We start from the raw sequence: 14264 nt of genomic DNA on the forward strand, positions 1-14264 counted from the left end.
ACAGCCTCTCTGAGGGGCGGGTGCGCTGTCAGCGCCCTGCGGCCCCTCCGCTCCCTGCGCCATCCCGGCACCCGCGGGGCCCTGGCACACAGCGCCCGGCTTGTGGCCGTAGTTACCTTGGGCACAAAAGCGTGGGGGCTTGGGCTTTTGTTTATGTTCTTAACGCCGACGGGAGCCTGAGGCAGCTCTGGACACCCCTGGACAGGCAGTACAGAGCGCCCCCAGATTAGGAGGAATTTATTCACAGAGAGGGCAATTAGGTATTGGGAGCTGCCAGGGGAGGTGGTGGAGTCTCCTCTCCGTCCCTGGGGGTGTTTAAGGAAAGACTGGCCGTGGCACTCAGTGCTACGGTCTGGTTGACATGATGGTGTTTGGTCACAGGTTTGACTCGATGATCTCAGAGGTCTTTTCTAATCTAAATTATTCTGTGATTCCGTGATTCGCGCTCGCTCCCCTCGGGGCGCGGGCCCCGCTCCCCAGTCCCTTTGCTGGCCGGCCGGGACCGCCGGCCCGGGCTGCCATGTCTGTGGCGCAGCACGGCCCGGGATGGGCGGCAGGAGCGCCCCGCCCGCCGGCGCAGCGGGGAACCGGCCGGGAGCCGCCAGCCGCGAGGGAAGGAAGGACGGCGGCGGCGGCGGCGGCGAAAGAACTGTGCTCTTCCCGCCAGTGCCTCAGGCCCCCGGGCCGGGCAGCAAGCATCGGGTGGGGGAAGAGGCCGGGACCGCCTCAGAGGACGACAGCAGAATCCGGCTAGGCGCACCCGACCTACGCCGCGCACTTTTGGGCCAACAGATAACGGCGTGTAGGGCGGGGCAGGAAGAAGGGGCTTTTTTTTTTTTTTTTTTTTTTTAATTTAAGGGAAAAACCCTTCGCCTTTAAGCGGCGGGGCCAGTGGAGTTTGCGGAAGAGCCCAGCGAGAGGCGAGCGCTGATTGGACGAACGTGGTCTCGTGACGGTGGCTGGGGCGGTCCCTCCCCCCCGCCGGCGCCCCGCGTTCCATTGTGTGCGCTAGCGCCGCCGGGCCCGCCCCGCCCCGCTCCCGCCCCCGGGCTGGCCACGCCCCCGCTGGCGGCCCCGCCCCCCGTGTGCTCTTGGCTCATTTCCGGCCGCCGCCGCCACCGCCGCTTCCCTCCGAGGGCTCGGGAGAGCGAAGGAACAACAGCCGCCATTTTGTTTGTGTGTGAGCGACGGAGGGAGGAGAAGGGAGCGAGAGGCCGAGCCGGACGGGGCGAGCCAGGGGGAGGGCAGCGCACAGAGGCCCAGGGGCTCGGATAGGGGACGGGGAGAGAAGAGAGGAGCCCAGACGTCCCCCCCCCCAACCTGCCTGTCCCCTCGCTATTCCCTTTCTCTCTGTTTCCTTTCATCTCTTCTCCTTTTCCCGGAATTCTCTCTGTCCGCAGTGCGCTCCGGCCCCTCTTTGCCCGCTCCGCACACACGCCCCCGGAGCGCCAGGCAGGGGCGGTAGGGAGCCTGCGCTCGGCCCCCGCGCTGCCGCCGTCCCGCCCCGGCCCCCCCCGCCGGCCAGCGCCGGGGACCCCTCCCCCGCCCGGCCATTCCGGGGCAGATCCTTCGATCCTTCGGCGTCCCTCGCCGTGGTTCTTCTCCTGTTTTATTATTTTAATTTTACTTCTTGCTCCTCTTCTCGGAGGGGTCGCTGCGCGGCCTCCCCTCCCACCTGGACTATCAACCTCTTCGCTCCCTTTCCCACCCTCGCAGGGGCGAAAGGAGAGTCCCCATCGCGCCCAAACAGCGACCGAGTCTCCTCCCTCGCTCATCTCGCCCCGCACCGCCCGTGGGTCTAGGGGAGCTGAGACAGGCAGCCCCCTCCCTGCCACCGTCCTCGGCCGCCCGGGAAGGGGGAAGGTAGGCAGAGAGGGCGGGAGGGGCCGGCTTCCTCCTCCTCCTCCTCCTCCTCCTCCTCGTTGTCCTGCCGCTGCTGTGGGATCGGCCCCTCTGCCTGCGCGGGAGGGGGGGCAGCCTGCTACTGCGAACGAGAGAAAGAGGAAGGGGAAAGAAGAGAAAGAGAGGGGGGTAGAAAGGGTGTTGAAACTCGCCCCCCACCTTCCCATCCCGCGATCGGTGCTGCCTCCATCAGGACAACAACACCTCCTCCTTCCCTGCACTACAAGATGTGAAGCGGAGGCTCCTGGGACTTATCCTCACCTTCCTCATCCTTACAGCTCCCCTTTCTGCAGCCATTAGCGACGGGCGAGGAAGACGCGAGTGGAGCTGGGGACCCCTCGCACGCCGTGCCACTCCCCCGGCCGCCTCCCCCCCAGCCCTGTCGCTGGCGGTGGGTATTTTTTCGCAGGGTGGTGTTGGAGGGGGAAGGAGCCGCTGCTAGAGGACGGTGATCTTTTTTCTTTTTTCCTCCTCCTCTCCCCTCCTTCGCCCGCCTCCTTGTGGCGATGAGGAGGAGGAGGACGGCGCTGAGGAGGAAGAGGCTGATGGCGGCGGTGAGGAGACAGCAGGAGGAGGAGATCCCTCGAAGGATGAAGATGATGATGGTGGTGGTGGCGGCGGCGAGGAAGCACCAGCACAACAGCCGGGATTAATTTTACTAAAAAAAAAAAGAAAGAAATATTGACCAGCTTTTTTTATTATTTTTTTTCTTTTTTTTTTTTTTTTTTTTTTTTTTTTTTTTTTTTTTTTTTTTCGGGGGCTTTACTTGCTTATCCTATCTTCGTTCAGCCCTTTCGCCTGGGGGAAGAGGCCTCACCCCCGCCCGCCCCAGCTCCCACCTCTCCCAGCTTCTCCGCTGCCGCCCTCCCGGAGCCCGAGGAGCAGAAAAAGGGGAACTTGGCCCCCCGTCTCCGCCAGATCCTCCTCGCTTGCTCGCGGCGTTATTGTTGTTCTTCAGCTGACTCGGGGCCCCAGAAGAACGTGAAGGTTTTGGAGTTCACCCCCCACCTTCTCTCTGCTTTGAGTGATTGTCTAAAAAATTTAAAATGGCCGAGAATGTGGTGGAGCCGGGCCCGCCTTCAGCCAAGCGGCCTAAGCTCTCTTCACCGGCGCTCTCCGTGTCCGCCAGCGACGGCACAGGTCAGTCTTGGGGCCCCAGACCCTCTCCACTTCTCGGTGCCGCAATTGCTGCCCTTTTCTTCCCTCTTTTGCCTAAATCTCCCCCTCCCTTTTGCTGCTGTTAGCTCGAGCCTGCCTTTCTCCTTCCCGTCTCTTTCGCCTGTTCTCGCTCCGCTTGAAGCTATTTGCATTGATGGCATAAGGGAGGGTGTTCGGGTGTTTTTGCCCTATTTTTTTTTTTTTTTTTGAAGTGATTGAAAGCAAAGCTGTTCAGTTTGTTGTGCTTTTGATCAGCTGCAGGTAGGACTTAAGAGCTCGTCATTTTCGTGTCTTTCACAATAGTAGCGATTACTGAGCTTGCTAAGCGTTAATGCCAGTTGCAGAAATACGAAGTCGTGCTAAAGACGATGCTTTTGTACACTTTATTGTTGAATTACGTGTGTACGCACAAATGTCTTGGTTTTGTATTTTATTTTGCGTATACGGGGCCCTTTTACAGCTTGTTTAGAAACCACAGTTTTATTTCTCTGCTATTTTTCTTTTTTCCTTCTTATGTGTGGTCTGCTTATATGATGTACTTTTTACAATCCTTCATTCTTCTTCCTTGCAGAAGTGTATCAAAATACTGCTTTTCTGATTCAAATAGACCATCGGCTTTAGGAAAAACAGCTAAAAGCAAAATCCAGGTGCCATGCTTGTGGCATAAGGTTTATTGAGACTCTTATCTTCTCAGAGATGAAATTTTATTTCACCTTATTTGCATTAAGAATCAATATGGAGTGTACTTCATCTTGCATGTTTCTTTGCTGCACGACCAAAATGTCTGAAATTCCCCTGTAGAGAGGAAGAGCTATGAAGAGAAAAGGGACATCTCTGCAGTCCTGCAAAGGTCTTCGGTGATGCTGCGAAGGCAAGCTAGAGCATGGAAATTTTAGGTGTCCCAATCCCTAGCAAATATGAAGTGTTTGTACTGGGAGGAGGGAGGAAAGGCTCTTCAGCTTTTTGATGCTTCTTGCGAAGCAGATGAGTATTTGGTGTCATTTTGCTATGAGAATACTCTGTTACCTGTCCCAGGAGTTTCTTTGAACTCACATTAGATCCTATTAGCCTATGGGATATGGAGGAGGCCTCCTCCTGCCAGTCTGGTGAGTGATGGCATTTCTGAAGGCGCCAGTGTTCGTGTTTAGTGCAGTTGACAACTGACAAGAAAAGGGAAGATGTGTGGGGTTTGTTTTGTTGCTTTTTGTTTGTTTGTTTGTTTTGGGGTGGAGGGTTGATTTTTTTTTTTCCTGAAAAGCTCTCTGACAATTAACACCAGTTTTTAATAGCAGGTCTTTGAGCAGTGGGTGTGATTCTGCTAGGGATCATCTCTAAAATTTTGATTTTGCCTTTTCTATTTTCAGTAAATGATGTATTAGTTTTGAAAAGATTGTGTGTGACTTTTAGTGCATATTAAATGCAGCCAATATTATGTTGTAATTGGCTGTTGTAATATTGGAGGACATGACTATTCCTAATATCAACAGGTCTCTGGTAAGGGAGTAGAAGAGTGTTGGAGAAGCTACTCTTTAGCTAGAACCAGTTGTTGACTGTTTTTGTGCTAGATTTGGGAAACAGCAGTTAAGTCAATAGTAACCGTTTTTAGTTTGTCTTGATAGTGGTTATTTTGCTCTGTCTAGAGAGGTGAAATAAAAATATTTTGTGAGAAAAGTTCTGATACTTTAAAAATAAGAATTAAAGGCACATTTTTATTCAAATGAACACACCTAAGCTCAGACATTTGTGATTGAGTAAGGGTTGAATAATACAGGAATGTATTTCAGTTTAACAGGTGCAGATTTTCACAGAATACTTAGTCTTTAGTTGTTGACTTACTGAGCAGCTTTTTATAGTTAATAAATGAACTTTTTACAGTTTTGGTGGAACACTAGGGACTGGACAGTTTCAGTAAGTTTCAGACAGTTTCAGTTTTTCCCAAAGTGATTGGGACTGTCAGCATCTGATGACTATGCAGAGGTTTATAGTGGCTCAAAGACTTGATATGTGCTACATAAGACCTATTAAAGAGTTCTTAATCTTCTGGATTTTTAAAAAATTGCCAACTAATTATGTGAATATGGGGCAGTTTTACGTTCTGTGTTTTTTAACATGACATGTAATATCTATTTCTGTAAATAAAATCCAACCTATGAACCAATGGATGTATTTTTAGGGTTAGATTGTTTCATTTGCTGCTTGAGACTGCAGTTTGTTCTGTCATACTTCTGTCGTGGGAAACTGCTTTGAAGTTTACAATTTTTAACCTATCTGCTGGTTAAATTTGCTTTGAAATCATGCAAGCAGCTGTCATTAAGTAAATTCCACTCATAGAATCTTGTATTGTCCCTACTCCTTGGTTAATTATAGGAAATAAGTAACGTGGTGCTTATGTACTTACTCAAGCACTCTTTTTAAACTGTTAGATTCTCAGCAGCATCAGAGAGAAGGAGAAAGGCAAGAAACTTGCACTGTTGATGAAACCTTTTGCAGCACCTGGGCATAGTGCTGGTTTTGCTGTTAACTTTTTCATTAGTTTCTTAATCGGAAACATTTTAGTTTGCTAGATATGTAAAAATGATGACTGACTCCTGTTAAATTATTCCCAAACTTGCAGATCTTAAGTATATTTATATTGACAACTAAGAGGAGTCTCATGTTTTCACTGTAGACCTGGATGATATGCATATTCTGGGCCTGGAATATACTAAACTCTAATGTTGGTGGCTTTCTTCTAAAAAGAACTAAGCAGAGATTGTCCTAATATACTTGATTTATTGGCAGCAGCCAAATACAGGTGCATTTCCCACTTCTGTTGCAGTGCTGCATCTTCTGTCTTAAAAGTTATAGATGGTGTTCCCTGCTCAGAATTTGCTTTGCCATGGAGCATACTGTGTTGGTGTGCCTTTAAGTTGCTTTTTTAATGCCAGTCCATCCTTTAGGAGGCAAACTAAAGCCTTTGTAGCACATTTTGTAACAAACATTTTGAAGTAGTTTAGAAAATCTTGGTACTTTCAATGTAGTATATCAGAATTTTTGAATGGTCTCATTTTTTCTTTAATGTTGTATAACTCTAGAATAATTTCAGAGACAGGGCCTTGTGGGATTCCTTTGAACTACACAGGTTTTTCTACAATTTTTTTTCCCCCTATTTAAGTATTACATTTGTTGCAAAGATGAATGGTAATGGTTTATGTATCTTGCCCGGGCCTTAAGTTTTCTTAAGGCCATTACAACTTTACAGTGGGTTCATCTTTTGGTGACAGCAGTGACTTTGTCACACTTCTGTACCAGTAGGGTTACACTGACAGATGAGGACATTGGCTACATTGTCAATGTAGCTCCTTTGCTTGCCTTTCCAAACTGGTAGCAACATTTTTGATATGTTGCTCTTACTCTAACAAGACTTTCTTAAACATTGTTAGCAAACTGATGCATATTATTCCCTCCACTATAACAGAATGACGTGAGTGCATCCTGAGGAATTACCTCTTGTTATAAAGTGAGTGAAAGTTGTTCATAAAAACAGATTTTTAGTTGAATGCTTTAAACCACTTGTTTTGGTATTTTTGGGGGAGTGCAGTGGCCAGGAGTTTTTTTATTTGTGGATCCCTCAACTTTTCCTGCAGTAAGGCAGACGTGCTGAAATTACTGTGTGCAGATTATGTTGCAGTATATTCAGGGCAGGAGAATTTAATGATATTTTACAAAACCCCCTCCACTACATACACTCCTCCTCCCACTTAGAAATAACCTGTTTTCTGTGAACCAGGAAAGTGTTTTGGGCCCTGGGTTCAGAACTGCTGTTTCTTCACAGAATAAAAATGGAGTACACCCCCTGCTGCAGTGGGTTTGTATAGTATTATGTCTTTAGGTTGCTAGATCTGAAAATAATATTTTAGGTGCTTAGTGTTTCAGGCTTGCTGGGATATTGAAATCAGTTTTCTACAATTAATTGGCATATGTGTTATATCAAAGATCAGAAAATGTATTTGGGGTATGTCCCTTAACATCCTTTAGTTTACTATATGCAGAAGTTATGTTTTTCTGCACAATAGCACATCTTCAATCTCCCTTAAGTATCTGTCTTTTGTAAAGTCTGAGTGTTCCTTTTTGTCAGGAACTGTTTCTGACCTTCAAAATTTTACTCTCTCTCACATAGGAGGTCTAAGATCTGTAACGAAACTTCTCTTCTGGACTACTGCAGTTTTGACTAAAACTCACTGGTATTTGTTCCAAATGGATCAGGATGTTTCTTTTCTCAAAATGAGTTGTATTAATCTTGCATCATTGCCCTTTTCAATTCTGTTTTCTCAGAGCTGTGTGGTTTTTGCTAGTGTTTGTATATACTACATTTAAAATTAACAACTTTTCATCAATCTGTTTTCTAGCTTACATTAAAGATTAAGTTGTTAGCTACATTTAACTTAGCACCATCAATTAAATGTTTTCATCCCTTCTTGTTAAAAGCCATATTTCTTGCTGGTTTTGCCTTAAAATGCCATTAGATGGATAGCATATACTGTAAGTCAAGTATCGCAGTGGTGGATGCTTGTGTGGCAAAAACAAGTGTCTTTTCTGTGTAAATAGGCTTTCAAAGTAACTGTATTAAGAATAGATATAAATCAAGAAAATTTAAGTCTGAGAGACTTTGTTAAAAAGTAAACCAGTTATTCATATAGTGCTTAATGATTTTTTAAAAGAAAATCACAAAGGCTTTTGAAACTTTCCGAACTGTTGTATCTGTTTTTTTGTGTCTTTCACCATGTAGACTCTGGCATAGGTAGGTACTTTTTATGAGCAGTGTTAGAAAGGTACCTATTTTTTTAAAAGAAGAAATACTCAGTCCAACACAAGTACCAAACACACCACACTGTAAAACTGAGTGTTGAGCACTTACAGATAAAAAGCCTTCGAGACTGGAAAACCAGTTTACAATTGCAATTTAAAACTAGATTCGCAAGTTTAATGTAACAGGGAAAAAACTTTGTCTGGGAGAACACTTGGAAATTTAAATCCTAGATTAAAAATGATCTACTAATTTTTCCATCTTGTTCCTCACAGTCCTAGAGCAGGACTTGCCTTGAATTCAGGTTATTGGTCACTTGTGCATTTGCAGAAAACCAAATTTCATCTGGGAAGGGTCTATCTAGGTTTTAGTATATGTTTTTGGGGGATGTGGATCTCATAAGATACTGGGGCTAAATGCTGAACATCTGCTGTAGGAATTCTGGTTTTTTGTAACTTTATATCTTTATAACTTGGAGAAAACCACTTTATTACTAAATTTGAATTTTGTATGATTTAGTGTATATTTTCTGCATCTTCTCTGTAGGCTACTTGATGATCTCCAGTGTGTCACCTCAATGTCTTGCTTAGCAGAAGCAGCCTTTCAGTGCTTGTTCCAACTGTGCAATGATACTACTTCAGCCTTTCTCATCACTTGCACTTTGTGCACCTTGTGAGAGGATTTGCCCAAAAATCACTTAGATTTATTATTTGAAAAATTGAGTCATTTTGCTGTGTAGATTTTACTGACAACTAAACAATGCACACCTGTCTCCAAGGGCTTTGTTTTTCTGTCTTTACTTAAATGGTAATGGCAGGCTGAAGTAAAATACATCTGTCTCTGCATATGGTGGTGTGCTTGATTAAAAACTTCAGTGACTGCCTTGAATTTGTAGAACTTTAAGTATAACTTAAACTAGGGCAGAGATCTTACCCCTGAACAGTATGTGAAAACCTATTGTTCTCTTCCTAAATAGCAACAAGTTTTCTTTAAATGGACCGGAATATGAATTTATTTAAAATTCTCTTAAAAACTTGATGTGCAATATTCTCCTTCAAGCACCTATTTCTTCCAAATATTTTTGAAGAAAATTAGGAGTGTTGAATTCTGGAGGACTCAAACCACAGTAACTTGTTGCTCAGTTGGTGCTGTTTCTGTAAACACATCTGACATCAAGCATGTGAAATTGGAGACTAGTCTAAGATTTTAATTAAAAAGCACAAGTTAGGTACAGAACCTTGAAAAACAGGTTATCTTCTATTAGTGGTCATTGTGAGATGGGACAGATAAAGATTTAGCTCTTTCCCATTTGATGGTGTGAAACATCTCTGTACTGCATCTTTCGTTGCATTCCCATAAGGGATCTGAGGATAGCAGTGTTGAATGGTCTCTGCTTGCAGAATCAAGATCGGCTATTTCCTTTTTTGTAGCACTTCCAAATACCACTGAATAGACAACTTCTCTTGTTTTAAGAGAGACTGTAACACATTCCTACTGTTTTAATGAATGAAAAGACACTAATTTTCAGGGGTTCTTCCTTTTTGGAATCCTAATAACAAGTAAAATTCCAGCAAAATGGTGGCATATGGCTTGCTCAATACAAATTTTGCTGAAGCTAAACTGCCTTTTACATGTTGCTGAATGTAAGTTCAGGCAATCTGGGGAATTACTGTTTTAAGATAATGAAGTCTGATCTGCTGACTTATGTTATTTTGTTTACTTGTATATTTTTTTGTACATAAATTTAGCATTGCTTTTTGCTTTTACTCTGGAGTAATGTTGAATTAACTCAGAGAAGTGACTTGCCTTTTTGGTAATTGCATATGCAGATTGCATCATTTCAAAGCCTTTGTTAACTTGACTATGAAATTAACTTTACTCTTTTCTTGAAATTGATTTATAAACGCTTCTAAAATGAATTCTGTGTGTTTTGTGCATATAAGGTTGTTCCCATCCTATCTGCATGTACCCAGTTTTTGTCCACCAGCTTCTCTAACTTTGTAGCCCTGTGCATACGCAGATGCCACTGGGAATAAGAATACTAATTTAGAGACTTTTGACTAAAGTTAAAGGTAGCCCAATGAAAGTTCAGAAGGAAATTATTAATTATGTGACTAAAGCATTTTGGAATTAAAATGTCAAAACTTTATCTTATGTGGCTTATCAGTGATGGCAGGACTAGTAGCTTTGTATAACAGCATGAATAAACAGGTACATAAATAAAAATGTCTCTGGAATTCCTCCTTAAGTAATATTAAATTTTTAAACATACCCTACTCCTGAATTTTGGCCCCAGTCTTTTCCATGTGATTGTACCACTTCTGTTTCCCTAGAACAGTTAAAATTCTATATTCCAGACTCATTGTGATTGCATTTTCACTGTGGTTTTCTCTGGTTAACTCCTACTATCATCTAAATACTCTTTTTTTTTAAAGAACTTTGAATATGAAACTGAAAAGTTTGTTATAAATACAATTTTCTTCTGAAGCTGCAAAAAACATGCATCAGAGCCTACTAAAACAGGCATTTCGATTGATAAAAGTTTGGGAAAAGTATGACTTAAACTTGCAGGTTATTGAGACATCACAAAATTGAGACTATCTTCCTTAAGCGAAAGTTGATGTGTTTGACAACAGTGTTGGAATAGGGATTAGAATAGCTTAAAAAATGGAGAGAGTGAGGTCCTAATTTTAGGGCTGTAGTAGATGTTGAATGATATGCTGTTGCTGCTTTAGAATGATTTTTTTCTTGTTCACGCTTGCAAAATACTTACATTTATGCTTGGTTGTTACAACTAATATTGGAATCACATGCATTCTAGATGGTAAATTGGACATTGGTCAATAAATGTTTGATTGTTTTAAAAAATATTTGTGCCAGAAATTGTGTGCTACCATAATGTGCTAACATGTTTTGAACCTTCATGTTTGTTGTCTTCCAGGTGTTTTGAATAAGGTTCTTTTAAATATGTTTTCTGTTTGTATGATTTACAGTCTTACCTCAAATGACAATGTTTCTTGATGTAGTGAAGAAATTCAGGTCTTTTCTGGATTGGCAGGGAAAGAAGGTGGCAGTGCATTCCCAGTTTCTTACAGGGAACAGAATTAATACTGAAGTCTAACACTGAAGACTGTTACTCAAATAGCGTAATACAGAACACAAATTCTCAGTTGTTGAGCAAGGAATCAGCCCCCACTAGGATTATAGTGCCATCTGATTTTGGAAGCAGTAGCTGCAATGATCACTCTAGACCTTAATATCTTAGGCTGATGTGGATGTTTTGCCCCTTCATTTAGAATCAGTTTTGTAGATGAATTTAAATTAATTCTACATTTTAAGTTAGAACATTTTTGGCAGAGCTTGTGTTACCATTGGGTAATTGTGGCTTCATAGAGGATCCACATGAAAAGCCCCCTCTTTTAATGGATTTGATGGTCTGATCTCGAAAGTGCGGTTTAGCAAAGTTCCTGCTGGGTTGGTGTGTGCCTCTTTCTTAGGCATGTGAGTTTTTCTTTGTGCTTTCTTCTTCTTCCCTCATAAACTGCCTGGACTAGTCTAGCTTAATTTTCTGTCATTGTAGAGGCCTTGGGAATTGATGACTTTATTAGCTCTCTGTTTCAAGTCTGTGCTTCACCTTTGCTTCTGCATTTTCATGGATATTTGAGGATTATCCTATGAGATTGTGTCTCCTTATCTTGTCTTGCCTTTTTTGGTTTTATGTTTTGAGTTCTGGCTTTTTTTTTTTTTTTTTTTTTTTTTTTTTTTTTTTTGAGGACATTTCAGACAGTGCATTTTAGGGCCTGTAATGCTGGTGCTTGACGTGCTTGACTGCAACCCTGAATGGCTGATTTCTCTGGAATACTGGTGGGATCTTCTGGGCACTTCCTCTGTTACTTGTAGGACCTGTTCAGTTATGGGTAGCTTTTGTATCCTCATGCACAGAAGATACTGACCTCAGCACCTTATTGTTATTCTTTGTCTGAAAGCATAGCAAAGGTGTTGTGTTTTCCATGTGGTCCGACATCATCCATGGTTCCTGTCAACCCTGTCACATGCAGGCTTTGTATTCAGTGTCCCATATTAAGCCTTGTCTGCTTGTTTCATTGTGAACCCAGTGACTGTGATATAAGTTGATCCACTAAGAGGTTTCTGGGCTTCAGAAATGTGTAAAAAGGTGACCGTTCTGCGACTTTCTAAGTTGGTGTGTCTCTATTCAGAATATAATAAATGGGAAACAGACGGAAACTGTTGAGTTTCTTACCTCTTTGCTGGTTTGACAGAGGTAGGCTCAGGAGTCAGCAGCTGTCTGACCTATCTGCCTTGCAGGGTTCTTGATCATCTGATGCTTTTCCTTCAGCTTGTACCAACTCTTCTCAAGACTGAATACTCGAATGTCTTTAGTCTGAGAGTTCATACCTGTGAGAATAAAGTGTTGCTATTTTGTAGCAGGTGAGGAAGTTCCTAGGAAACCAGTGTTATTCCCTGCAGCTTATTTGCTAGGGCCAGATTATTTTCATATAGACATAAATTTCTGTTTTATTCAGAAAGGTCAGTAAAGGTCTGTTCTCTTAATCCAGAAATGAGAAAATTATGGAATCCTGACTGTAGGCTAGAAAGCATGTAAAAAAAACTCGCATGTGCCACCTGAACACATGTCGAGTTCCTTGCTAAGTACTCAGTATTGATATATTTTTCCTGCTTTATAAGCAGGATGTTTTGTCATAAATTGGTGCCTTGCCTGCTTTGGGAGCTGTTGCATCACTGGTGCTGCCAGGTGCTCTTGAAGTAAAACTAACTTGAAATAAATACTTTGTAGCTAATTTGAGAATTGATCACTTGATAAGACACTGAAGTCTTCCTGACTTAAGATTGCACACTGTGCATATGTATTAGTTTAAAGTCCCTTTTGGTGCTGGGTGGCTTTTCAACCCAGGCTGGCAGTTTCCTTGCATCTTGCAGATTAGACCTTGTCAAAGACAGACTTTTAGAAGTAGAATCCAAAATCAAGAAGACAGTCCACAGTATGCAGTGCAGGTTAGTACACTGATTTTTGAAGTTGCCTTCTCACAGTTTAAGGCACAGCTCATACAACTTAATCCAGTCTAACTGAACTGCCTCCGATAGAGATGGACCTCCTCCTATTGTCTTTTCTGATTTTCTCACTACAGATCTAATGTAGCCAGGGCAAGTTAGGTCAGTTTCTTGGCCCCGCCCCCCCCTTTTTTTTCCCCCTCCTAAAGACTTGCTAAGTATTCAGTAGTAGTACAGTTCCTAAAGGGAATTATGATATGCTTTTGCTTGCTGAGATGATCACAGACTTTTGGATCTACTACTTAAATGTTGTTTGGAGGAGGTTTTCTTTGCTTCTTGGGTGGCAGCAGCAATCTATTCTATATGTTCTTGTTACCTGTAGAAGGAAATACACTAATGATAGCATAATGGGGAGTCACTCTGTGCTGCTCTACACAGATTAGGATTGAGATCAGGATTTAACTCTACCACTGCCACTTCCTTCCAGTGTATTACTGGATGGTTTTGGGCTTTAGGCCAGATACTGTCTGTTCTGTTACATCCCAATTTTTCTGTGTCAGGATCTCTAGAGATGATTAATAAGGTGGACAAACCTTTGCAGGACTAATCTTCCTCCTCTTTCTCACAAGCTTTTGTTAGTGAGAAATCTTTGTGTGCATCCTTAATGAAGCATTGCAAGAGTAGCAGTGGGCTCAGTGACTGGAAAGTCATTCTGTTTTCTGGATACTTCTCACCATTGTCTTAAGCTATGCCTTTGGCTCTTATGTGGGTATATATGATCCTGTTTTCACATGGTTTGTGAACTGCCTGGCTCAGCCTTGACAGTTTTTGGCTTGGTCATAAGAACTCTCTACAGTGGCCTTTAGGGCACCAGTTCTGTGTAGAAGACTGAAATGGATTGCAACTGTTAGATATGCACATGGTCCTATACATCTTTATGGTCATCTGAGATTTTGATTCAGTCCTGTATCAGAAAATTTCTGCCTCCCAGCAGCTGACTAAAAATGTAATTTTCATAGCTGACTAGACAATTGAAAAGTTTTTTCTATATATGACTTTGAGAGTTTATTTTTGGAAAAGATTCTAAAAAGAACAAACTCACACCAGAATATTGCATTCTTGGTAGTTACTACTTAAAATTCTGGCTAATAGTTAACAGTATTCTTTTACAATGAATTGTCATCCGTAGCATATTCTAGGATTAAAAGTCCTAGCAAGTTAGTTTTATGTGGAAAGTTTTATATGGAACATCTTAAATGTTTTGATATAAAGAATTAATCCAGTTAGGATTATTTCACAACCATTCAGGTTGGGGTTGGGTTTTGTTAATGTAGCTGGTACTGTGTTGTGCTTTAAGGCATTAATAAAAAGAATTAATGCCACTTAG

The 14264-nt window shown here is 42.7% G+C and overlaps 1 protein-coding gene and 1 long non-coding RNA gene across 2 annotated transcripts in view; one reads left to right on the forward strand and one right to left on the reverse strand.

The window, feature by feature from the left end:
* Positions 1-1716: 1716 nt before the first annotated feature.
* LOC310908200 lies at positions 1717-2262 on the reverse strand. Its single transcript, XR_014589813.1, has 2 exons — positions 2164-2262; positions 1717-1984 (listed from the first exon to the last, which is right to left on the reverse strand). It is a non-coding gene; the product is annotated as an uncharacterized lncRNA (long non-coding RNA).
* Positions 1940-14264, forward strand: part of EP300 (EP300 lysine acetyltransferase) — a 62496-nt gene continuing 50171 nt past the window's right edge. Inside the window, exon 1 of the mRNA XM_083858989.1 lies at positions 1940-3042. Coding sequence (XP_083715115.1) covers positions 2949-3042 — 94 coding nt within the window. The 5' untranslated portion in view covers positions 1940-2948. The remainder of the gene's footprint in view (positions 3043-14264) is intronic.

The sequence above is a fragment of the Zosterops lateralis genome, assembly GCF_965231275.1.
Source record: "Zosterops lateralis genome assembly, chromosome: 4".
In the NCBI taxonomy this organism is placed as follows: Eukaryota; Metazoa; Chordata; class Aves; order Passeriformes; family Zosteropidae; genus Zosterops; species Zosterops lateralis.